General features: G+C 39.3%; 2 protein-coding genes across 2 annotated transcripts; both read left to right on the forward strand.

Annotated features, from left to right (window-relative positions):
- Positions 1 to 566: 566 nt before the first annotated feature.
- On the forward strand, positions 567 to 3,706 carry ssbp1 (single-stranded DNA binding protein 1). The gene is made up of 7 exons (XM_088347197.1): positions 567 to 652; positions 954 to 1,018; positions 1,761 to 1,812; positions 1,911 to 2,051; positions 2,862 to 2,949; positions 3,026 to 3,114; positions 3,183 to 3,706. The coding sequence occupies exons 2-7, from the start codon at positions 995 to 997 to the stop codon at positions 3,215 to 3,217; spliced, it is 429 nt and encodes a 142-aa protein (XP_088203323.1). The 5' UTR covers positions 567 to 652; positions 954 to 994; the 3' UTR covers positions 3,218 to 3,706.
- Positions 3,707 to 4,024: 318 nt separating this feature from the next.
- On the forward strand, positions 4,025 to 27,445 carry creb3l2 (cAMP responsive element binding protein 3-like 2). Its single transcript, XM_088348388.1, has 11 exons — positions 4,025 to 4,732; positions 15,147 to 15,405; positions 17,115 to 17,393; positions 18,597 to 18,790; positions 19,738 to 19,884; positions 19,968 to 20,026; positions 20,247 to 20,315; positions 21,479 to 21,578; positions 21,702 to 21,831; positions 23,627 to 23,864; positions 26,453 to 27,445. Exons 1-11 carry the CDS (start codon positions 4,634 to 4,636, stop codon positions 26,511 to 26,513), a joined length of 1,635 nt encoding a protein of 544 aa, XP_088204514.1. The 5' UTR covers positions 4,025 to 4,633; the 3' UTR covers positions 26,514 to 27,445.
- The last annotated feature ends 32 nt before the right edge of the window (positions 27,446 to 27,477 follow it).

Genomic DNA, 27,477 nt, shown 5'->3' on the forward strand with positions numbered 1-27,477 from the left:
CACACCATTCCAGAGAAAAAGAAAACATCTTGGACAATACCAATAAATGGAGAGGGATATCTTTAGGTGGTTTTACGACCAGAAACAAAATGGATATGGAGTATCTCGGCTAAGGCTAAATGTTCATTTGCAAGCTCTCAAGATTGCAAAAGCTAACAAATAAGAAGCGTTTTGTGCTTCAAAAGGTTGGTGTACACATTTTCTTCTATTTATTTTATTATGTAGCTGTTTAAAAGCAGTTTCGCGGTGTAACTTCTATGCGAGTGTGTCTGGTAATTTGTGACTAGATGGTTTATTTCAAAGCAACGCGCTTCTTTTTGCTGTCAGTAATCAGGGGAATTACTTTTACTTTTTAAATGAAGAAACTACTAAAAGTAGCTAATTACTACTGTGTAGTTGCGCGCTCAAGACTGGGTATGAACCATACAACGTGCAAATCTGTTATACTATATACATTGATGTAGTAATGTCTTCGATTTGCATGTTTCAATATATTTTAAACTTTCAGCATTTGGTTTTGTTACAATTATTTTTATTTAGTACCGTATTGTTTATAGTGAGGGAATGCGGAACTATGATCCTAAGTACTGGGTTTCCGGTCGCAAGGGACATTGATCACTGACGGACCGGGAAAGAGCGTAAGGTTACATCGGTAAGTTAAAACTTTAGACCGCATATTTGTATCTTGTATCGTGTCAAACAAAGACTTTCGTATCATAGAAAAATCGTTTGCTGTCATGTAAAATTCAGAGAATAGCTTTTGAAAAAGACAAGTACAGAAATTTACGTTATCTGTTAAGTCAATGGCGGGAGACCGGGAGGAGAACGTGCCGCACATGTCATGGGGCTGAAAATGCAATGTGCAATAAACTATTTAAACGTGACATGATTTAACTAGAGAAAGGTACTTCTTTGTTAGAATATGATTTTTCTTGTTACTTTTGCCTTTGTAGATCATCACAGTGTTCGTTTGATTAAGTGAAACATCGCCATCATGTTGAGAAGAGCTTCTGCACAGGTGAGACAGGACATAAAGATGCTAACTCGGCAAGGGGAAGGATTCACATCTTATAAATAAAGTACTAAAGACTGTTGTACCACAGGAAAAAAATGCTCTATGCTGTTGGAAGATTGCTTGTTCTGTTTGCGTGGTGTCAAAAGTGTACTGATAAGTTTGCAACTCAGAATGTAGAAACTACTCTAAAAGTATGAGTACCTGTATTTCATGAATGTCAAATCAATAGCTTTTACGTAGATCCAATTGTTTATGTTCTGGTTTCTTTTTATCTTTTCAATATTGTTGCAACAAACATCAAATCACCAAACGAAAAAACAATCACATGCAAAGAAAAAAGCTTATAAGAGAGCTGTCCCCAAATAACTTTGGAATCTTCTTCTATCAATCTTGTAAACGAATTATCATATCTTACTCCATTATAACGATCATTTGTTTGTCCATATAGAAATGATCTCTATGTTTGAGTCACAATATATATTCTACAGTTTCTGCTCCTGTTTGTTTTTAATATTTTGCCTTTGATTGGCAGCACCATCAAACGTCGTCGGTTTTCTCCGTTTTGATTTTATTAAATCCATGTTGCCGGCTTTACTTGTTTGGGACATTTTCCAGTTTTAATGGACATGTACGTTTTTGGAAAGAAGAAAAAAAGATTTAAATTGCAGCCGCAAAGAAAGAAAAAGAACAAACAAATACAATTTGTAGTTGTATATTAATCAAATTTTATGTACCTTTTTTCTAGGTGTACAAGCAGCTGGTAAGAAACAGCACCACCGACTACAGCATCGAAAGATGTAAGCAGATGTCAACATTTCAATTTATCATAAATTCATTTTTGTCTAAAATCACCTTGAGCTCACTTGAGCCCACTGTTTTTTTGTATCCCTGCCAGCAATAAACCGTGTCCAGCTGCTAGGTCGAGTGGGCCAGGAGCCTGTGATGAGGCAGGTGGAGGGCCGAAACCCTGTCACCATTTTCTCCCTGGCTACCAACGAAACCTGGCGATCTGGGGATAGCGAGACCACCCCGTCGGGTAACTAATGCAACAACTTGACTGGAAACGTGACTAAGGGCTTCCCAGATGTAACTTGTTTGTTAGAGCGTTGCAAGTCTCGTGTCACCCCTCTGGAGGGCGCTGGTACTTAAATTGTAAAAATGCATATCAGCTTTTCAATCCAAACAACCTTATGGATCAACTTTTGCACATTGTTTATGCAAAATTTATGATGTAATGCTATGGAAATTTCTATGTTATTTTATTTTACTTTATTTATTTTGGTATAGTTTCTGTGCCATCATCTCAGAAATCTTTGTGACCACGCTTCCTATTTAACTTCAACACCATGTCAATAAATATCAACCATTGTACCATGAGACGTTGGCTAGTGTGCTGCAGGAATTTGCCCAATTTTATCTTTGCAAAAAAAAAAAACATACTCTTTTCTCAATATCTTTTCTTTCTCGCATTGATCAGCCGAATGACTAACATTCATCCATATCAGTGGGTTGTCAGCAGTTCATATATATATATATATATATATATATATATATATATATATATCTCCAGCCATCATCGGCACCGCTTATCCTCAGTAGGGTCGTGGGAACTGCTGCTCTACAATATCACATGTGAAAATGTCAAAGTTATGATTTGCATTAACAAGTTATTGTCATCTTCTCCCTGTGTTCTTTATTTGACATACAGTTTTATATTTGATAAAATTGGCCTTAATATATTATAGGCCTCCAGTAAAAGAAAATATTATTAAAATGTACGGTAATATATCTGCTGAAAATAATCAATGCCGTTACATTTCTATGCTGCCTTGTTTGTACTCAACAGGTGATATTAGCCAAAAGACAACATGGCATCGCGTGTCGGTCTTCAAACCTGGTTTAAGGGATGTGGCCTACCAGTACATCAAAAAAGGGTATGAATTATTTTTTTAAATAACAAATGATCAGAAATCAATTGCCATAGCGATGACATGCACCACAAATTTGCAGGGCTAGGATTATAGTAGACGGGAAGCTGGATTATGGCGAGTACGTGGACAAAAACCAAGTGAGACGGCAGGCGACAACCATCATAGCAGGTCTGCAAAATGAGAGCGTACATGAAACATTCTTCTCTACGTACTAAAAGCATTTCCTGTTTTTATAGACAGCATCATATTTCTCAGCGATAATCGAACATAAAGACCTTGGCCTTCAACATTCCCCCCCCCCCCCCCCCCCCCCAACTATATTTTTGACTTTGTACCAAAAGACCTGGACCCCAGAGATGTTGTCGCTTATCGTATGAGACAACTTGAAGCGACACAGAAAGCATGTTGGCCAGTGGCACATCGTACTGGTGGATCAGTCATTTCTCCAAGAGAACACAACTTTTCAATTGCTTTTGTAGTGTAGTTTGTGCACAAAACATCGCCAATTACCATAAAAAGCACGAGTTCTCCTTGTTAAATGTAAAAACAGTAATTAAGCCACCTTTGTTACAAGATATCTGTATAAGGTTTAAAACCAACTTATGCGTCACTGAAACATTTGAACCATATCATATAATGTTCACTTCTTTCTCAGTTGCAAGTTCTCTGGTGAGAAGCTGTTTTGTGTTGCATTCCTACCTAAAACGTTTGCCGGTGTTACTGTTTGTTATAAGAGAGACATATAAACAAAGTAAACATTTGTGTTTATGGCCTTATTTGTCCGGGTCGCACGCACTCAAAAAACACGATTATGTTACCCAAGGGAACGATTTAACCTTAAACTGCAATTCACGTGCGCTTTGGTTGGTCTACTTTATAAGTGTACATTTTATTGCAAACTTTCGCTTCTTGAAGGCGGGCTGTCATGGCTGTGTTATTTGGCTTTACCTGATTGGAAGGTGTGGAATTTAAAGCATTTTCTCATTGGACAGCTCAGATGCCCAGGGCATTTAATATTTAAACCCCGGTTAAGTGATCGGGCGGAGACTGCGCATGCGCTCTATTTGGTATAGCTTGACTGCTAGCCTTACAAATTAAAACTACCTTTTGAAAAACTTAACTCTTGTGCGTTTTAGTTTTCCTTTTCGATCATAATTTGAGAGGGGTAGTTATGCTTTTTAAATGTTTTAATAACGACACATTTTTAGTTCGGCGTGAACAAGTCATTGGAAACAGCGGGTGGATTTACTTTGAAACTAACCACGGGATATGCTTAAATATTCACCATAGAAAACAATTTCGGTATTGTTAAACAAACTCGATTTTCATTGTTTTTAGACACACACATTGGTTAATTTAAACAATTGACACGCTTATTATGATCGTATTTGACTGCTGTATGCCTGACATGGCTTAACTTTGTGGCGAGTGACTCCACCCCCGCATTCCAGGACTGCTGGTCTGTGAGGAGGAGGAGAGAACCCGAAGAAAGGGGAGAGAAAAGCAGCTGCGAAGGGTTTGTGGATGTCGCCGTGAACAGGAGATGATAAACAAACACTTGAACGCACTTCCTTAAATAAGTAAGAAAGACTGATATAGGCGCACCAACTGCCTTCCGAAAACAGAAAGTTGCGAACTTTTTCAAACTTCAAAAGTATTTGGAGGAGGAGGCCACCGGGACGCCTTCATGGAGATCCTGGACTCGAGCGAAAGCTTCCTGCACTGGGACAGAAACCTCAGCGAGCTGTCGGAGACCGGAGACATGGATTGCACTCTCTATACTAATGTAAGTTCAACTTCATAAACATTTGATATCGTCAACTGTTTTAACGGAAATAGTCATGCAATGTGCCCTGCTCTCCAGTCTCAACTAGAGCCTTTGGGTCCAGGATGCCCTCCACCCACAATCTCAAATTCTTCCATTTTATTTATAGACAAATCCTTTGCTATACTAAGAAACTGCACCCATTTTCTAAGTAGATTTATTTAGGGATTTAGCATTCTTAAACATACATAAATAAACGTATCGCCCTCTGTAATCATAAGCATGCTCTGTTTACAAACGTGCAAACTGTTTCAAACGTAAATTCAATTTGATGACTTCCACGCAAAATGAGCATTATTACAGTTAGAGGAATTAAATGTGAATTTATGGGGGTGTTGTTTGACTTTATTGCTTTAATATATAAATCTAATGAATATAATTTCAATGCAGACGCGTTTGTTTTGTCAATTTACGTGCTTTGATCCTCTAGTGTTACTTGAAACCTTCTTAAATCTGAGACTTGCGCACCTTGAGGATTTCCCAAGATGGGAATTTTCATTTTAACGGGTTACGTAACGTACAAGTGTGCTTCAGGGAGAAACTCGTCTGCGGCAAGATGGGAATGCAGTCTGTGGAACCCACATATGCACACACTTTTCTTTTTGCAAAATTTAACGGGACTTGTAGAGTGAAGTCCAACATCAAGCCCATCAAACTAATCATTTTTAAAAAAAATACTAATTTCTCATTTCAAATATATTTCTTTGTGTGTCCGTTTAAACGGAAACCTCTAAGTCATATATTATTATTTTGAATTTTCTTTTATTATCGTTGATATAAACATTGTGAGACATTGTATGAAGCTAGATGATACATGGAACTCCAGGGTAAAACATCTAAAGACTTTAAAAAGGAAAAAAAAAGTGTCAGGATGAAAAGGCGAAAAACAATTACAAAGTAGTGCTTAAAGACTAGCCTAAGTTATAATAATAGTACAATGAAATAACTATACATTGTAACAGTAGTGCAATAAAATTTAGCAGCAATAAAAAACTTAGCAGCAACAAAATAATCCCCTAAATTAGCAAGATATTTACTTTTACAGTTTTGCGTGCTTGTTTAGGGCAGTGATGGCCCTCAGGAGGAAACTGTCTGTGAGCCGGTTGGTCCTTGTTTTAAGGGACCTGTAACAACTTACAGTATATATGGTGGGCTGTGTACATTTTGGACACACAAATATGTGATATTCCAACAACTTTTCATGTTTACAGAGAATTACAAACTAATTGCCCACAAGGCATAAATTGCCATCCATGAACGCTACTTAGTGAGCATGTGTTTGAGAATGTAAAATAGACGAGTGTTCACAAATAGACTGGCTTGCTTGTTTTCCTCGGCTGAGCCTTGCCACTTCATCCACCTCCCTTAACCAATATTGTGCCCCCTCCTTCTTGACCTATTCCTTCATTCACAGCTTTTACTTTCACTCAGCTTTTTGCCTGTTGACACCGACTCCCTGAAAAACAATACAAAGTCGCTAGTTTGTGCGTCATTTGTCTGACACATGAGAATGACTTTAGTCATAATTCTTGGTTTCAGGTTCATCTGGTTTGAATGTGTGTATAAAGATTGTGACTAGTAGGTCTTCATTGTCTACCAAGTGTCCTCTTACTGTAAATAGAAGGCTACTTAGTGGCCTCAATCTAAACTTAGTATGGTAGAAAATATACACATGGGAATGAATAGTTGTCAGCTAAAAGTGGGTGTATACATTTTAGTGGTATCTTGTTTTGAATAATTAAATATATCAAGAGTCAAATAGATTTCTATGCAGATTGAGACAAACACAGAAGCTAAAAAGCAAAGTAATTAAAATGAATAAAGATGAGATGAATGTCTGAGAGGGAAATTAAGGAACTTAAAGTGGTCAGGCAAGGAAAAAAAAATAACGAATCAGGTGGACAAAGGGCAGTAGGGTAGATTCATTTGAAGGCTGTGAGCCTGTATGATTAAAAATCTGGTCTACAAGAAGCACAGTTGACCGAAGAACAATGTCATTGGAGGGACAGAAAGTCCTAAAATAAAAACCAGGTAACTAAATAAGAAGGAAAGATAAGCTTTGGATTAACCGGACTTGAACGTAGTTAGTGAAGGCTAAAATAAAAAGCAATGAAATGGAAGGAAATTATAAAAATGCAAGGTTAGGGAAGGAAAGTGAAAGTGTTGTTTGCAAAATCAAATTTTCCGTTGAAGGATATATATTGGATATATAAATCAAAAGTAAAGGAAGAAGGGAAAAGATTGAAAAAAATACAGCCATGTATCTTTTATTAGATGAACATAAAACTAATTGTTGATATTATCAATCATCCTCAAATTTTCCCCATCATACGCCTTGTTTTTGCATTATTTCTGCCTATATACATTCTAACTTGTCTTCACAGAATGCTTTGATCAACACACGTACCACATACTGTATTTTTTGTTTTGGGTGGGGCAACAGCACCGGCAACATATAGAAATATTCCAAACTCGATACTTAAAAACGTTGTCGACAGCAACAATCCTTAGCTAAAGTGCCTTTTCTTGCACGTTACTGTGTGTGTGTTTGAAAGCAACTTGCACTCAATTTACCCCAAGAGTAAGGAGGAGGAATGTTTGCTGTGCACATGAGCTGCACCGTTCCAAAAACGTCTCTCCTTATGTAATCTTCGGCAGATGGATTCTCTCCTTAAATTTGGCTTTTCAAGACATTAAGATACACAAAAACACACATGCATACAAACACAGCTGCAGGTCTGTGTGAGAGCAAATACACAGTGGCAAAGTAAACAAGTGTTAAAACTTAGGTTAGTGCCTGTTCTCCAGCGGGGCAGGGCATCCTGCTCGCCTCTAACCTTTAGCTATCAGAATATGTTTTGAAGTTGACTGAAAACTAGTAGATTAGGCACACGTGGAAATCCTAAAATCAATTGACCAAGTTCATAGTAATCGAATCGGTAGCAAGATAGTAGCTTTCTCACTTTAATTAGAGGTATAAAACAAAACAAAAAACGGTAGGTTTTCTTGAGAACTTGTGTCAGTTTGGTAACATTTTGTACAAAGGTCCAGCCAATATTACCTGTTCTGAAATCTGACAAAATCGTCATAAAAACACCTATACCCAAATGATAATTATGTTGAAACTTCTCCCTAAGAAAAAAATCTGACAGGTTATATTCCTAGTTTTAAAACTAAACACTTATTGAACAATAAAGTGATTTCAGGCAATCAAATACCATATCTTGTTTTGTACCAGTTTAAGTCAGATAAAAAAGTTACTACTTACACATTTACTCAAACAATCTGAGAATCGGTCTTTTGGATTTTATTCAGTCAAATATTGAATCGACATGAACCACTTGCCCCCAAAAGCAAAGAGCATTTATTTCTTTTGAACCGGATAGAAAAGGGCCTCTCTTCACTCCACATGGCGTCCATATGGAAGCTTGACTCTGGAATTTCAAAATGACACAAGCGTCTCCTCAATCTTCCCAACTCGTACCCCTACAGAGAAAGTGGGCGGCGGCGTCAACTTTCAATGAGTGGAACGCCAAGGTGGTAATCATCCCGTTTTTAGGGCATTATTACAGCTACGGGTTGTCCCACAGGAGCCTGGTTTCTTCTGAGAAAACACTAAATTTAGATGCGGCTTTGTGTGCTTCTGGCGTGGAGCATCAATCTACGCTCCTCCCTGAAAGAAGTTCTAACGCAATATAAAGCAATACATTGCAATGGAACTGACTTGCGTTTGCTTTGAATACAGTCTGAAAAATCTGTTTTCTGTTGATTAACTCACTCACTGCCAGACGTTTCTCTCAAATGGGAACAGCCGGTGCCAGCCAATTTTTGCTATATTCACTCATTTTTGAAGACCGACAGAAAATTAGTTCTGTAGCTATATCGACACAGCACATATCAAAAAAAGCTTTGACCCTCATCTTCCATTGAAAAAAAATGTTTGCGCTTTTACCATTGTTTAGTGAACAAAAGTTGAACATTGCTAAGTTTCCTAAATACTAGTTTCCAAGATAACCTCTGAAAAAAACAGCTTGATTTCAAGCAGATCTTTCACTTTTGTGTTTTGTTTTTGCATATGTGATGTCTCAAATATCTAAATAATGCTTTCCATGCACAAGGGTACTTTGCCTGTAAAATAATATTTTGTTGCAAGAACATTGAATTTATGCTTAAAATTTGCAAGAACTTTTCAGCGCACGATGTTTCGGGTGACATGATCACACGATTTCGTTCACCACAACTGGATACAGCTTGGATACAGAAAGCAACAGTAGGAACTGGGAGCTCCATTCATGTGTGAATAAAGATATGGTCTAAGTCACTCTTGATGGTGATTGGTGATTTTTCATACCAAAATAATTCCCAGAGGCTTGATACTTGCTGATAAGCTGTGCCAATTCCTTTATTATAGTTTTCAAAATAAAATGTAGGAAAAAAAATGAATTTTTACTTTTTACCACTCTGGGACAATGCTTCTGAAAACATTTTTATATGTTTCGGCACTGAATGAGGTAATGTAGTGTTGCAAAATTTTGTAGTGTTGAGTTGCAAATTATGAGTGCCATTCTCTGTAGTTTAGCTGAGACTTCAAAGGTCTCATTAAAAAAACCGCCAGGTACCCACATGGCGCCTATGCCTTTTTATGGGTGCAGGTCTTCCTCCCAGTTGATTGGGTGGTTGTACCCTTGAGGGTTGTTGCACCCACATACTTGTTTTCAGGCGCCCCCTGTAGGGTTGGGACACTCCAGGGAACATCAATAAAGAAAATGTCTTGTGCCCCGTTTGCATTTTTTGTCCATGTTGGAGTTTCTCAGGAGACTCATTTGCCAGGGGCTCCAATCAGCAACGAGTCCGGACTAGTTGGTGGACGTGTTTTGTCTTTGTGCAGGTTTTGGCTGACATACATTTTACCCCGTCTGCTTCACAAGGCAGGGAGGTTAAACATAGGCATCAAGCATTCATAGGGTACTAACACTGTATAAAAATACGTGTTATGTAAGTTAGTCCAATGTTTCTCGATATTATTTCATTGATATACACCAGATTTTTTTGTCTTTTTCCAACTTATTTTGTATTTGAACATTTCTACTATATTTTAAAGAAACATAGTTTTTTTTGTATTTAGTGCCTGTTATATCCAGGACTAACAGGCTCAGAGATAGTTTCTTCCCCAGGGCCATCACTACCCTAAACAAGCTCGCAAAACTGAAAATATATATCTTCCAACTTATTTGGGATTATTTTTGCTGCTAAATGTTATTGCACTACTTTTCGTTGCACTGTTGTTACGGTGCACTATTTTTCATTGCACTATTCTCTCCTGTTCTCTTTAAAAGTTCAAAATGCATTGATGTCTTCTCACCTTACCTTTGACTGTCAACTATACTATAAACTTATGAGATGTAATAATACTAATAATTATTTTTCAGTGGGGCTTTTTTTAAGGTGAAATGGGGAATACGTAATGCGATATATTTTAAAATCTCAAATACTTTTTGAAGTGTCCTGAGGTAACCCTGGGGTACTCTCCTCCCCATTTGAGAGACTGAACTACTCAAATATGTAAAATGATGGAAGGAAAATAAATAAAATAAAATACTGTAAATGAGGTCCAAAAGGCAGACCATCTCCATCAAGGACATACTTTTATATCCTGTTCTATTTATTATGAAATTATGGAAACTATTGTCACAATAACCTTAACCTGAAAGTTTTTTTTTTTTTTTTTTTTCAATTTTCAACAGAGTTGGCTTATTTTTGTGTGTGTGTGCGTGTACGTGAGTATGCATTTGTCTTTTTTGTGTGCGTGTCAGTTTGTAGTTATTTAATGTGTGTTTGGCTGGGTGGGTGTTTGAACACTAATTTGTTCATATTTTTGAAAGGCATTTCTTGAACTGCTAATGCACTCATACACTCACAAAGTGACTCATTGAGTGGAAAGAGCATGTCATGACTGACTGGTTGCTGTTAAGATGTGGAAAAAGCTGGGCATGTGTGGTGCTTGACCCACTAACACATACAAAGCAGCTCAATAGGCATCTGTTTTTACGACCACTTATATTTTCATGGTCGCAGTCCCCTTCAACATTATGCTATCAAGAATACTAGCGATAACCGGTTATCTTGATGAAATGTGCCTGCTATCAAGGTTTTTCTTCTGAGCTTTTCGGCAAGGTTTTCTATGTATGATGAAATCATCCTCAAACGTCTGGAGGTTGTTTGGGTTCCAAGGGGGATGGGGGTTGCCCTGTGTATGGAATCTGGAAACTTCAGGAGACCTTGGGAAGAAGGGGGATGGGTGGAAAAAGTTAAATATCCAGATGCGTTTTTCATTTGTGAGCTGTCACATTTAAACTTTGAAGCACTGATCCAGTGACGCCACGTCGAGACAAAAGGGACGGATGAGCAGATTCTGTACGTTAACTAAGGAAGTTATTGCACACAAGAGTCCGCTGTTTTTGAACTTGCATGCCCGCCTTAACTCAAAGATGACTTTTCAGTCACTTCCTGGCCATATTATCATCACACTGACCAACTATCTTTAGCAGTTGTACTTTTATCATTTGTTTATGACTTGTGATTATCGGGACGTTGCTCAAGCACGTGCAAAGAAAATTATCTCCAAAACCAGGCATTCTATTTTGTATTGCTCTAGGCTGCCACTTTGACCAATCGTGAGGATTCAAAGGCTAGTGTGGAAAGCAGCCAGCTGTCAAATACAGTAGGTCCGATAGTAGGAGGACATATAAATACGCTGACTGGCTGGTATTATCTTGACATGAACTCGTGCAGCGTGTTTGTCTTCAGTGTTCGTGTCATCACAGATAGGTTGCAGTCCTGGGGCTAAAGTGCACATTTGCAATCATATGAAGGCATCCACTGACATACACGCAAGAACACACAGACAATAGTTTTCACTACTTGAATGAGTTTTTTTTCACAATACATGGATTAATATCGCTGATGTTAGGTTATTTGTATTTTATACATCTGTAATAGAAGTTACGTTTCATAAGGGGCATGGTGTAAGACTGGTTAGCAAGCATCACAGCTCTGAGGTCCTGGGTTCAGTTCCAGGCCTTCTTGTGCAGAATTTGCATATTCTCCCCAGGAATTTGTGTTTCTTTTCTAGGCACTCTGGTTTCATCCCACATTCTAAAGACATGCATGGCAGGTCAATTGGCATGTCCAAATCGTCCCTAAGTATGAATGAGTGTGCAAATGGTTATCTGTCTCTGTGTGCACTGCAGCTGGTTGGCACCAGCGTATCCCACTGTCCGAAGATGGCTAGGATGGCTTCTAGCACCCCTTCTACCCTACTTAGGATACGCGGTTCACAAAATGAATGGATGGGTATGAAGTTGGCCTTTCATGCTTTACTCACACATTGCATCATCAAACTTCTGCTTTTCCCCTCAAGACTTCCAGAGTGGAGACCAACACACACACACACACAGACAGACACCCGTTTTTTTTTTTTCTATCCTAGTTGAGACATTCCATTGACAAAATGCATTTCCCAGCCCCTTACCCTAATCTAAATCCTCAAAACTGATTGCTCTAACCCTTACACTGATCCCAACCAAAGTCTATCTACCTAATCCTAATTCTAAACCACTTTTTAACCCTAAAGGGGATGTAACTACATTAGGACTGCCAAAAATGCTCTAATAAGGACTATTGGTCCCCACAATGTTTGTAAAAATCCTCAAAATGGGTCAATGAAGGTAACAGATATGAGTTTACAATAGCACACTCAAATACATTAAGGTGCAGATGTCTTGAAGACTGATATGATTGAAGACCCGAGGGCTGCATTCCTTCCCCGCCTTTGCTCCGGGACCCTCGATTATCTCTGCATGAAAGGACAGTCACAAGCTGGTGGTAGCTTCTATAGCTTAAATGCACCTTTTTACTATGTTGGGGCTGAAGCAAACAATTATTTTTATGTTAAATTAATGTGATCATTATTTGTTATTTTTATTCTAATCCCTGTGCTATATAACAGGTTGTTCAATTTACCATTGTTGAAAACAAACTTATAATTTCCTAACTTTTTTTTAGGAAATATAAAAATTAGAGAAGGGGCGACAGTAGCTCAGGAGGTAGAGCGCTCGTCTTGGGATCAAGGGATCCCAGTTCGAATCCCGGCTCATCCGTGTTACATGTCGAAGTGTCCTTGGGTAAGACACTGAACCCCTAATACCCCCAATAAGCAGGTTAGCGCCTTACATGGCTGCAAGGCCGCTATTGGGAAATGTGGAGCACATTGTAAAGCGCTTTGGGAAGTCATTGACTTGAAAAGCGCTATATAAATGCAAATCATTTCATTTCATTACATTTCATTTTCAAAAAAAATAAAAAATGGTTCCTTAAAAAGGCTGGTAGTGTCACCTATAACGTACCAGGTATCTTTATTTACCCAGAATTATAGTCTGGATTTTTTAATGCTAAAAGGTAATAAAACAATTACTTGTTATAAAAAATCCTCATGGTGAATATACTGTAATAACAATTACGAGTTGATTGAGGATTTATTTTTTGTTACCTTGCTTGACAATCAAATCCATTCTTATAAACAGTTTCTTTCAGAGTACCTGTCTATCTATTCTGCTATTATTCATGATTGTTTTTATGTAGTCATGCATCTTATCTGGCTAGCTCTTGAATTTGCTAGGCCACATGATAAAGAGAGAGGTCATTACCATGCTTTGGGACATTTAAGTCTAACCCTGTAGGAAAAAAAACCTCAACAAATATTGATTGACAGCCTGAAGAAAAGTTGTATTAATTTCCTGTCTGCAAAGGTCAAGTCATGATTATTTGCATAGCCCTTAATTACAAGAAGTTTCAAAGGGCTGTACAGGCTCCTTATTATTATTGCACCATCCCCTGATCTAAAACCTACATGAGGACAAGGAAAAACAGGAAAACCTCAAGAGAAAAATGACGAAACCTTGAGAAGGGACCGCACATGAGGTAATCCCCCCTCCAAGATGACCAGGCTGCAACGGATGTTGGAATAGCAAAATACACAGATATTGTCAACATAAGAAATCGGTCATTCATAAGCTACAGAATATAGTTTGGTAGAGGGGAAGTTCTTCAACTCACTTCACACATATTTATTGGGACCAAAATGCCATCAAATGGTTCGAGAAGAAGCAGAAAGGGTCATTTTTTTCTTTTTCTTTCCAGAAATGAGCTGAACATAGAAAACCCCAGACAAATGTGAGTTTATAAAGAAGTTATATTAGAGGCTTACATTTGGGAGTTGGGGAAATTAGCTGTCAATAATGTTGCTTTCTTGCTCTTTTACTACCCTGTTGACTATCGGACGTGTCGTCTATTTTATTGATTTAGTATTAAAGGGGAACATGATGTTTGTTTAAGTCATTAAGGTAAACTCTGTAGTTGCTTGTGAGTATTTAAAGCCTCTTTGTTGGCACTTATTTAGAATTTACTTGACAGATTCCTGCCTCTGGAGTTTCTCTATTCAGCCCAGGGAAAGGATCCGTAGGGGGATGTCGGGTTGCAAGTCTGTCCGGAATGACATGCTTGTGTGAACTTCTAGGACAAAGGGGGTTCTGTGTGTTTGTGTGTTTGTGTGTGGTGGGCTATGACCCATTCCACTGCCCTGCCTTGTACACAGACAGGCGGGGAAATGACTGGGTACACTGCGTGTTATAAGCGTGTATATGTGGGTTGTGGCTTTGTTTTTACATTTGCAAATAGTCGACCACTCCCTTTTTGTTTCCTGTTCTTACACAGAGAGGTTATTTTTACACTCTTCACAAAATTACCCTCTGGTCACACGTGTTTTTTCTTTGTGATCCAAGCAGCTAAGGGTTAACAATTGAAGATGATGCTTAACAAAGTGTTACACGGGTGACTGAAGCAGTCATTAATGGTAAGGGTGGGCAGACAGAACCAAATATCGATATCACCAACACTGAACGTGTACTTGGATTGGATCGACGTGATCATTTTGGGATGGATACTGTTTTCCCATTTAACTATCACTGTAATATTTTATTGGGTCGTACATTATACATACATCATAACTTTAAAATTGGAGGCAATTGTGTTTCCACTTTAGTTTCTCTACTGACTTTATTGCCCAAATATTGGGTGTATTAGTTGTCTTGTTGACATGGTTATGTTTGTGTTTTCGTGACCTTGCTGTTTTTTGAGGGTTTGACTTTCCGATGTGTAATAGAAATATTGTCATTCTTGTAGTGTTAAAGGTTTTTTACAATGCATTACAGGGGTCTTCAACCTTTTTTAACATGAGAGCTATTATTTGTTCACTGATTAGTGTAAACAACTGCCAGTTTGATATGCATTTATAAAATAATTTATTTTTCCTGTGCAGCACTTTTCCGAGCTCCTGGACGACCTCTCCCATGATGCTTTGCTGGGCCAGCTGCTGAGCGACCCTTTCCTGTCGGGGGTGCGAGGCGGCGCCAGAGGAATGCAGTGTGATGACGAGGAAGCGGAAGATTGTAGCGATCTGTGCCCATCGTCTTCTCCACCGCCACACATCGCTGCTGAGCACAGCTACTCGCTTTGTGGCGACAGCAGACCACAATCACCGCTTTCCCACTTGACTGGGGAGCGTGGCAGTGACGCCGGTGAACAAGCATGAATTCACTTCCTTACAGTGGTACCTCTTTGTACAAGCACCTCTAAACATGAGAGCTTCGATACAAGTTCCGTGATTATCAAAACCTGCAAAGTAGAAGCATTTATTTATTAGATATCAGTAACATACAATATATATATACATCAGTAACAACAATAACAACTATTGATCTACAATAATATAAAAACACTGAACACAAAATTGTAGTCGAATCAGTGGTCTGTATTGTCAAATTCAACAAAATTGGAGGGCTTAACATTTCAGTGAAAGAAAGCGACGTAGAGAGCGGCCGGCTAGCTGCACACCAGCATCGGGGCTCTTCGGTTCGAGCCAGGTCTCTGTTATGATTAAAGTACAAGAGTCGTGGTTGTAGCAGTTTCCCAAGAGTTTTATCTCCACTCATTCCGTTTCATGGCTAACATATCTGGCGTCAGTGGGATATAGGTTCGGCAGTGGTGGGTTGTTTGAGTTGTTACGTAGCTGTAGCTGTAGGCCACACTTGCGGCCCCGCTATTACTCTCTCCCGACGCCCTTCCTCGATAACAATACACAAAGCACCCAGTGGTAATCAGCATTTCTTTGCACTCTTCTGACTTTCCTCAGAGTCTGATTTAACTGATGAATTTCTTTTCAATCTAACAAGTCTCTAAAATATTAGCTGGTGCCGTGTTTTGCAGTCGGTTAGGTGGACACATTGACTTGTTCACCCGCCCTGCCGTTTGACTGACAGCAAACACCAGCCTATCACAGTCATACAGACTGTCACCCTCAACCACACACACACACACACACTCACACACACACACACACAAACCTCCGCAACCTGCCCCTGTGATAGAATTTTCTGTGTGGCGTCTGCTGCAGAACACAATCCACAAAGAAAATCCGCATACTATTGAAACTGTGAAAAGAAAACTGCAATACAGCAAGCGATCACTGTATACGAGTTTTGTTTTTTGAACAAAAATCTTTTCTGCGTATGAGTTTGAACCCAAGCTACCAGCATGCCCCTCAGGCTACAACTAGGGACTGTTCGAGGTCGCTCACCATCAGCATCAGCTCATCCCAAGTTGATGCCTGATCCCATTCACATTTTTTATATTACACAGAAAGTTTGTTTTTATCGTATTGCATCTGCTTTTTGTGACCCAGCCACGAGTTGTAGAAAGGGAAATGCTAAGGATTTTTTCCTGAAAAAATAAGAATGATTTCAATTGAACCAAAGCAGGAAATATTCGACAATCATGGTGTCCTTCTGAGGGGACCTAGCGAAGGAGTGATTGGTCAACATCTCCTATTTTGACACTATTGAAACAGATATACATTCCTCCCGCACATCAGCACCACACACACACACCTTTGTTACTGCGACTCCCTCATAATAAGCTCGCATTTTAGTTATTTTAATTAATATCGTCTTATTTATCTTATTACTGTATTATTTGTTTATTTTCTCTTTTAATGTGCTCTTAGTGATCAGGAAGATGTGTTTTATAGCTATTTAGGGTTAACGTGGATTCTTTTAGGAGGTCGGGAACGAGCCAATTCGTTTTTATTTTCTATTGGGAAAATTAGCTTGTGAGAAACTAGCCATGAGCGCAATCCTAGAAAGAAATAAGATGGTATGAAGAGGTCCCACTGTATATCAATTGCATGTCTTTATACTTAAGATTTGTGTATCAACGGGTATTTCTGCAGAATCTGAAGGCGACTCATCCGAATGGCCCATGGAGCAGGACGATGTAATGGAAGGTCTTTTGTCAGACGCCCCAAATTTCCTGCCCTCCCTGGCCCTTGCCCTGGGGTCTTCAGATGACCCCCAGGCTCCTGAGTTTGCACCTGAGTCCAGTGTTCCACAGACATCTCTCGACAGCAGAGACAATGACAAAAGCGTCAAGGTCAAAGAGGAGAAGGTCTTTCCTCAGATTAAATTGGAACCGCATGAAGTGGATCAGTTTCTCAATCTGTCCCCCAAAGGTTTGCATTTCTAAATCTCCTTTCTCTGACTACAGCCTTCAGTTTCAAGTTGTTTTTCTCCAACCTCTCTTGTGACATAAAACATTTCTATCTCAGATCTTTCCCCCAAAAGACAAATAGAAATGGAAACACTGATGCTATTTATTAGCAGTGTTCATATATAGTAATTAGTTACCGTCACTAGTTACTTTATTTAAAAAGTAATTCAGTTACCTTAGATTACTGGCACCAAAAAGTAGCACGTTATTATTGAAACTCCCATTGAAGCCGAACCCTAACACTGCTTTAAAATAACCACGTAATAAAATGAATGGAAAAAAACGTGTACACTAATCTTATGAAGCGGCAAAGCCTCCTTGGCTTGCGCAATCTTAAGAGCTTGCAAACTAACACTTAGCTGAGACACTCCATATAAATTTTGTTCCTGGGCTTCAAACCATTCAAAGGTTTTTCCATTTCTGGGCAATGTGTATTTCAAAAATAATCTTACAAATAAAAAGATCAAATTAAGCACATTTTTTCTGTGCTCACGTTTGCCCCGATGATTTCAGTGTTCCTGTATAAGCCACACCCTCTCTCCACGCGCTGCCTACCATTTGCTACTAGTGACACACAACCAAATATGTACATTTAAACTGACCCCCATATTTCAATATTTTATTTTATAGTTGTAAATATCGCTTAGATGCGAGTATATACAATATGGACAGTATCTCCATGAGGACAAATTCAGCGTCCTTGTACTCTGTGCTCAAGACGGCATCATTATACCTGTACTTGGTTGTTTTTTATAGGTAAACATGTACACACACCCTCCCTCTTTCAGCGTCACATGATGGCTGTATGTTACATAATGAGTGAAGGAGGAACAGATGTGATCAGAGAATGTCTTTAATTCATAGTAATTTATGAACTGCTTTTAATAAGTTGTGGACTAATGCACTATGTTGAGTTACAAAGTTTTATTAATAATGTGTTACAGTACTCGTCACTGAAAAAAAAAAATTGCATTCCAGGAGCACGTTCCTTAGTAACACATTAGTCCCAACACTGTTTATTAGTTGACCCTTTGGATTCAGTATGAAGCTTAACAGTCTATCACAGAGCAAAGTAAGATTAGATGATTATGCATCTTAAGTCACTACTGTCCTTCCTCCCATTGGGTTTTTAATTATACTAATGAAACTGCTCTTCCTGCGTTAGGTCTGGAGATGCCTCCCACCCCTCCCAGCTCACACGGCAGCGACTCCGAGGGCAGCCAGAGCCCCGTGCCGCGCCAGTCCCGGCCCACCTCACCCAGCAGCTCCGCGCCGGCACAACCTGCTGCAAAGGCGTCCCCCCGTGGGAATTCTTCAACTTCATTGCTTTCCAACTCGCCCCTGCTCACCGCACCTCACGTAAGGGACTTATGTCCGGCGCAAGTGGGACTACTAAAACAGCGATTACTGTTTTTTACGAAAGTTGCATTCTAAAAAAGTCCAGTGATAGTCAAAACCAGAGAAGTAGAAACATTTGTTTAATGGATATTAGTAACATATAATAAATACATACAATGGTATCAAAATACAATTATGTATCACAGAATTGCAGATGGATGAATGAATGAATGGTCTTTATGGTCTCTATGGTCATTATAAAATATTACAACAAAAATGTAGGGCTTCTCCTTTCAGGGAAAGAAGGCGATGTAGAGAGCGGCCCACTAGCTCCCCACTAGCATCAGGGATCCTCAAAATGGGCCAGGTCTCCATGATGATTTAAATACAAATGTCACAAATGTAGTGGTTTCCTACGAGTTGTAACTATAAGGCATCCGTTTAATGGCTGATGGTTCTCGCGTTTGTGAGGTACAGTCTCGACAGGTGTAGCTTATGAGAGTTGTTGCATAGCCTAGCCGCAGTCGGCCGGACCTGCGGTGCTCCCATTGCCTTCTCTCTCGATGCACCCGATGGTGATCAGCATTTCTCGTGCTCTTCTGACTTTCCTCAGAGTCCGATTTAATTGATTAGCTTATTTTCAATGTCACGAGATGCTAAAATAGTAGCTGTATTTCTTTTCAATATAACGAGCCACTAAAATACAAGCTATAGCTGTGCATTGCAGTTAGTTTTGGGTGGTGGACACATTGACTTGTGCGGCCGATCACCAATCGTAGGCCAACCTTTCACAGTCCCGCACACAGTCTCGCCCACCTAACAAATACACACAACCCTCTTTAATAGCCTTTGCTGTGTGTGGTCTGCAGAACAAATGCACGATGAAAATCTGCAAAGTAGCAAAACCTTGCTAATTATACCTCAATACAGCAAGAGATTACTGTATTTATTTGTGTGTTTGCATGTAGAAACTTCAGGGCTCAGGACCACTGATGCTAACTGAGGAAGAGCGCCGAACGCTGGTGGCCGAAGGGTACCCGGTTCCCACCAAGCTACCGCTCACAAAATCAGAGGAGAAAGCACTCAAGAAGATTCGTAGGAAGATCAAAAACAAGGTGCAGCTCAAGTAAAGGCTTATCTGTAGCTTGCTGTTTTATCCCGATAAAACATTTATTTTTTTATTTTTTGGGCCGGGTAGATTTCTGCTCAGGAGAGTCGCAGGAAGAAGAAAGAGTACATGGACACTTTGGAGAAAAAGTAAGTGAAAATCTTTATTTTGTTTTTTGAATTTTTGGAAACATACAATTTTTGGATACCTGGGGAAAAATGTTTTACGGTGGTTGATTTTGAATGTATAAAGTAGTTATCAGTTTGAATATTATAGCTTTGTCATGTAAAAGAAAAACATATTCTCAAAAATATACTGTACCGTCTAATTTAAATGATAGTTGACCTGCAGTACTACTCTTGTCCGCAGGGTAGAGACATGCGCCAACGAAAACAACGACCTAAGGAGGAAAGTGGATACGCTGGAGTGTACCAACAAGTAAGAGCGCTTTGCAGTTCATATATAAAGATGTTTTTTTTTCAACAGCGTTGAAAAGTACAGTTTTTTATTTTTACAAAAAATGGAAGGATTTTTGTTGTTGCTGACTTTCTTCACATTAAGATAGTCATAGGTTGCTATTGTTCAGACTCATAATCTTTTATGTTGACAATATAAGTGGATGGTGTCATAATAGTCTGTAGTTTGCAACAAAAGGGGTAGAACTTTCACAATCCGCAAAATACTAGCTGAGCAACAACACTTTTGTATTTGTATTTTTCGTATTATATATTTTCAGTAAAATAACATTAAGATAGGTTTGTTCAATGTTCTCGGGTTGATTAATGGTAGTCAGGAAATATAGCTTCAATGGATGTATGGTTTGCTTTCCTAGCAGCGCTTGGCTGTTGAGACATTCAGTGGACATATATAAAACTGCAAGGCTATATATGGCACTATTTTCTCTTGCGCGCTTCCCTCAGCATTGTCTCACTGGTCAAAGAAAATGACAAGGCAGGCCACATTTGGCCTGTGGGCCATGAGTTTGACACCGTGATCTATGCGGTTATTTTTTTTCTTGAATGTTTTTCTATATCTGGGTCTTACTTGGTTAAATGCAGCCTTAAATCATTTTATAATATACTCTGATCCTGACCGGAAGAATTCATTCTGCCCTCCGGCCTTACTTATTTACTCACTTAGTTACTTGCTATTAAAGAGTAATTTTAGCATTACAGTATTACAATCTAAATACATCAAATTTAATCTATCTAATCTAGATATGATTGAAATCTTTTAAAGTACTCTATAAATTCTGATTTGTGTGCATACGTGTGTTTGTATGTAACTCATAGGCTCCGAAACGGCTGAACCGATATTCATGAAAATTTACACAACTGCCCTTCTGACCCCTGCGGGTGGCTTAAGCTAGGTTTCTAGTCAAGGCACCCCCAATAAATATCAACGAAATCGATTAAACATCTGCTTTCATGTACAAGTGTTTCTGGAGTTGCTTGCGGCTCTTTGGCGCGCCCTAGTGGCTCCCTGCAACCTCGCCCAGATAGAATTTCAGCAAAGCAGGGCCATTATGCTTGTGTTACATAAACAAATCTCTAAATTGTTTGGATTTATAATTTCTATTTCCCCCCCCCCCAAAAAATTAGATCTTTGCTGCAGCAATTGCAGGCACTGCAAGCTTTGGTGTCAGGAAAAGTGTCCAAGTCATGCCGTGTGGTGGGCACGCAAACGTCATCCTGCCTAATGGTACGACTGTGAGCTCGCTTGTCATCATGAAAAATGGATCCGTTATTGATTTGCTAAGCTCTGACTGTTAATCAGCTTAGCACTCATTAGTGTGTGTGCACATTTTCCTCTGCTTCCCCTCAGGTGGTGGTGTTGTGCTTTGCTCTCTTTCTGGGAAGCTTCTACCCGGCTGACCTTCTTCCCAACTATAGTGCGGCCGACAGGAGCCCGGCTTCTCAGCAGCTAGCGGTCAAAGAGTCGTACGCCGCCACAGGTAGGACTTTGTGATGCAGACTCAAAAATATCACCAGTGTTGGGTGTGTTCGTGACTGTTATTAGTTACTTCATTTAAAAAGTAACTCAGTTAACCCTCTCCAGATTACTGTCACCCAAAAGTAGTGAGTTACTCTGAAAGAAATTCTCTAGTTACAAATTGTCTCATGTACTCACATTAGAGATATAATCTTGGGCTTGGGCAAATGTCAATCATTAAGTCAGGCCTGGCTGGGCTTCTCCCTTGCCATTTTTTTTGTTATTTTTGTTTTTGTTTCCTACTCTTAATGGAGATTCTGCACAGTATTAACCTACGTCTACTCATGTAACTATTAAAATGACTGCTTTTTACTTCTACTTGAGTAGTATTTTTCTGAAGTAACAATTCTTGAGTAACAAACTGCGGCGCTGCAGTCCGAAATGCGCACTTCGGCGCCTAAGTTTTATTATTCCGAAAAAATTATCATAAAGAACATGCTGACCAGACTATTGGTGAAACTCCAAATCACAAAATCCAAAGAAATGTTCATCCTCGGTGTCACAGTAGAAAATGTGCCGCTTCCTCTTTCCACCTCAACGTGGCTTACGTCAGATGTCATTTCCAAGTTTCGCCAAATTCTTAAAAGCTTTACAAACTTTCTATCCGTTTTTCGTACAAATATTTTACTATTTGCATCATGTAATCTGCAGAATATGATTATCTTTTCGGTGCCGTTCCGTTCGGTTTCATTTCACTGCACTTCAAAGTCCACACTTGATATGAGGAACCCGGACCCAAGTAAACCCCAAGCTGCATACCTCAGCCGAAGTACGCTTTGGTTTATTTTGGTTTGTTGTACAGTTTGATTTTTGTACGGTAAAGAATATGTGTGTGTTCAATAAAGTAGAAAATATAAAAAGCTTTAGGTTTACTTCAGGCTCAGTCCCTCAAATCAAGTTAATCGGTCGGGTTCGGCTTTGTTCAGGCTTATGTACCGGTACTGGTTATTCTTTAGGCATGATCTTACCACCAACTCACGTTGAAGCAGGCCCCCTATGACGGCTTAAAATAATCACAAAATAAAAGAAATACAATAGAACGTGTACACTAACCTATGGAGGCAGCGAACCATTCATATTTCTTTGTATTTGCAATCTTAGGAGCTTGCAAGTACACAGCCGACACTCCATATTCATTTTGTTTTTTGTCTTCAAATCGCTTGGATATTTTTTTCTCCATTTCTGGGTAAAGAAGAAGTTTTCTTTTTTTTCTCCAGGCCTGGATCACTCCGACTGTAAATTATCTGCTCATGTTTGTCCCATGATTTCATTGTTTCTGTGTAGGCCATGCCCTTGCCCCACACACACCTCTCATAGGCTGATGGTGACACACAACCAAATATGCTCATTGGAAAATGACCCCCTGATTTCACTATTTTATAGTTGTAAATATGGCTTGGATGTGAGTATCTATCTAGTCTAAACCTGTTATACATCCCTATTTGTGATTTTTGTATGTGGCTTATAGGCTCCGAAACAGCTGATCAAATTTGCGTGAAAGTTTACACAGTTGTACTCTGGGCCTCTGGTAGTATTTTTAGCTTGGTTTGGTGTCAACGCACCCCCCAAAAAAACAAAAAAATCTATAAACACCTGCATTCATGTACAAGGGGCTCTGGGGCTGCATGTGACTATGTGGTTCTTTGGCACCTCCTAATGGCTCCCTGGTGCTTTTTTTACTCCCAACACTGGACTGGATATCACACAACATCTCATTAGGGCTCTGCATTTCATACTTTTTTTATGTGTTGAAACAGTCAAATCCAGAAATCTGTTGTCCACCTTCGAGGACGAACCGCCGCATGTTCTCGGCCTAGGCGGTGACTACCCTGATCATTGGGAGGGCGCGGACGCTACTGTGGTCATGGCAGCATGGCGCCGTTCTGCGGAACAGCAAAGATCTACATCAGCGGCCGAGGACACCAGCCAGGCGGAGATACTACCGCCGTTCAGGAGTTTAAGCAACAAAACCAGCTCCTCAAATAGTATAAATAGGTAAAACGCAACTGCCACTGTCATCATATTGTTCTAAGATTATCCGTACATACTAAGGTTTAATGAGAACTACTGTACCTAACCCACTGAGTATCATGGCCGTAATATACGGACTACAAGCCGCTACTACATTTTAAACACTGTGGATTTAACTACGGTGGGGCTTATTCTTTTTGCCTGGTAAAAGTAGACCAAAAAAATAAATGAGTAGTCTGCATGTGTCCAATTAAATTGTACAGCTAATCACGACTTTTCCTATTGTAAACCAGTCACTTGTATATAACACCCATCAACACGGAAAATACAAAAAAATGCATATGATACGGTGTTTGAGTTAAAAGCAATTATTCTGGCAGTTGAAGGAGCAAAACAGGAGAAAAACAGGGGGTTGACAGTACTTTATTCAATATTTAATACATACTCACGTTTTTTTTTTAAACCTTTTCACCCACAAATCAAGAACTCAATTCATCCATTTAAATCTGACAGAAGTGGAAGTTGTGTATCAAAAACGTCAAAGTCATTTTTAGGTCCCTGGTTTTTCCTTTAATCCTCAAGGAACAATGACAAGCGAATGCAATTTGGTCCGTCACTGCGGCAACCACCCCTGAATACAGCACAAAACCACCTCTGTGTTGAACTTGGCTCCATTCTCCACAGCAGGGTTACCCTGGCACTGTCTTCTGGAAAAATAAGGCTCACATTTCACCCAATGCAGTCCTTGTTTTTTTCCGGCGTAGTGGTAAACATGTGCTCGTTTTTGTAACATCTGCTGTAGTCTCCATCCTGAATGGTCACATGATCTGAAAACAATTGATGTAAACAACTTGCAGTAGAGCTAAAAAAGGCTCCAGGTGTGCGGGAGCATGGCACCGTTGGCCGGCAAATTCCCCACTCTGTTGGTGGTTGGTAGGTGATCACCTGGCATGAGTCTGTGGTTTAAATTCCGGTGCGGTTTGTGCAAAAAAAAATGTTAGTTTGGTTCTTAAATTTGAGCGAGCGGCTTTTAATCAGCTGTAATCCGAAACATGGTAATTCCATTTTTATTTTTAAAATAATCCATTAAGTTGTTTCGAAGGATTTAATTATCGGTTTCTATTATCGGGTACATTTAACCACATAACCACCCCCAATGTCACAATTTAAATGGTAAATGGTCTGCATTTATATAGCGCTTTTCAAGCGAATGAAGATCTCCCAAAGCGCTTTACAATGTGCTTCACACTTACCCACTCACACACACACTTACGCACCAATAGCGGCCATGCAGCCATGCAAGGCGCCGACCTGCTTATTGGGGGCATTAGGGATTCATTGTCTTGCCCAAGGACACTTCAACATATAACACGGAGGAGCCAGGAATCAACAACAAATTTTACGTATTTTTGTCCATCCGTCCCTTATCTGCACCGCGTATCCTCAGGAGGAGTTTACTGCGGAATAACGCAGTAAATGATCAACCAAAATATTGGTGTTATCGATACCGAGCGAGTACTTGGATCAGATCAATACCATTATCTCATCTCATCTCATCTCATTAGCTGTACTGCTTATCCTTATTAGGGTCGCGGGGGGGCTGGAGCCCATCCCAGCCATCTTCAGGAAGTGGGAAGGGGACACCCGGAACAGGTTGCCAGCCAATTGCAGGGCACACAAAGACAGACAACTAACTCAGTCACACCCAGCAAAAAAACTAGCAGTCTACAGTCAAAATGAGATTTTTTTGGGAGTGACACTTTGACTATAAAGATGAATAAAGATAAGTTTAACTTACTTTTGGAAGATGAGCTTCAAGAGTTAGGTGACTTCCTCCTCCGTGGTAAAAAGTGGCAGAAACAAAAAAGTTCCGACTATTTTCTCAACCGCATCAAGCTTTCTTATTCCACTTTCATTTAAAAAGAAATGGCTCGCCTCTTCTTTACACTTCACACCAACCATATTGACTGGATGCATAAGATATTAAATAATAAAAATGTCAAAGTTCTTAGATAGATAGATAGATAGATAGATAGATAGATAGATAGATAGATAGATACTTTGTTCATCCCCGAAGGGAAATTCACATTTCCAGCAGCATCCCTGAGCTGAGAACAATCGAGAACAATCGAAAATAACACGGGAGCTGCTGGAGTGGCGCGCTGGATGTACAGTATAGAATGTTTACACACAAACTAGGAAGTAGAAGCCAGATTTCCTCTTCTGGGTGGATGCTGGGTAACCTCACAGCGCCACCACACGCCGGTAGCGGCGGAAAGAAGCACTACAGTCCTGTCCTTTACTAAGAAAAATGTGCACACAATACAAAATCTAACTTGTTGCAATGTTCGGATATTTTTCGCCATCCTGAAAAAAATGTTCGCATCTACCGTTGAATAGTCGTAAGTAGGAGAGCGTCTATATGGCTTGCGAGCCACAGGTTCCCGACCTTTACTCTAAACCATTTAGCGACATCTAGTGGTGAAATAATACCGACTGTCCCCTCTTTTTTTATTTACAAAAATGTCTCTTCTCACATTTAGAATCCCCCCCAAATAAATAAATAAACAAATAAATAAATAAAATAACAATGAATTTGTGTGTTTTTGTAGGCATCTAGAGCCAGGCCCCAAAATCATCGCCTTGGAAAGAAGCATCAACGAGACCTCTTGAAAGTTTAACAACCGCCCCTGTGTTCATTGTCGTTGAACAAGCTCCCACTGCTGAGTCGGCTCCTTTGCTAAATCTCTTATTAGAAGCGAATCTGCACTGAATTGTTCTTTTAGTTCATCAGCGTTGTCATCCTGGCAAATTCCTTTTCATGAGTTTTGTAATGTTTTAGACAAAAGAGAGGACCGGGGCTTTAATATATTTATAGTTTTTTTTGTTTTTCTTCCAAAGATTATCGCTCTTTTTTAACATTTAATATTTTATTGCATTCCTTCATACCTTCATAAGCAATCATTCTTTTGATACTTGTATTTTTTTATTCCTTATTTTTTGATATTTTGTTTATTTTCTTTCCTATTGTGCCTTACTGCATTTCCTGCACTGGTTTGGGAAATGAGAGATGCAGAACGTTTTCAAATGTGGACAATAAATGCAGATGAGGGAGGCAGGATGTTTACAGTTGAATCGGGAAAGCAGGAAGCTGTTGAAAATGACTTCATGGACAGTACTTGCTTATTAAATTACCAAATGAATTTGCTACTTGCCAGTTGTTATTGTGCCACAGTAAGCTAGTAAGTACTTCTACCTAGTTGATCCTGTCTAGGAGTGAAGAAGCTGGTAAAGCTCTCTAAAATCTTTCATTTTGTGCCCTTTTTAAAAATAAAGAAGCCCTACATTTTATTTTAGTACCTATTTTTGTACATATAAAAATCTGACAAATTTTGCTTGATGGTGGCCAATCCCAGTTAACTGGTTTTGTTAACTCCATTACAAGCATGAAGATATCAAATAAGGATGTCAATACATCAAGATTGACAGAAAAGCGAGGATCTTGTGACTGAAATGAGCTGCGAGTGGAGAGTGTTGCCCACATGTGTATTTTTCTGCTTTTATTTTCTTTGCATAATAAACTATTTTCCTTAGTAAAAGCATCATTATGTGTCTTGTTTTATGTTTTGGTTCTTAA

This window comes from Urocampus carinirostris, chromosome 11 (assembly GCF_059441175.1).
Source record: "Urocampus carinirostris isolate Australia breed hairy pipefish chromosome 11, RoL_Ucar_1.0, whole genome shotgun sequence".
Classification (NCBI taxonomy): domain Eukaryota; kingdom Metazoa; phylum Chordata; class Actinopteri; order Syngnathiformes; family Syngnathidae; genus Urocampus; species Urocampus carinirostris.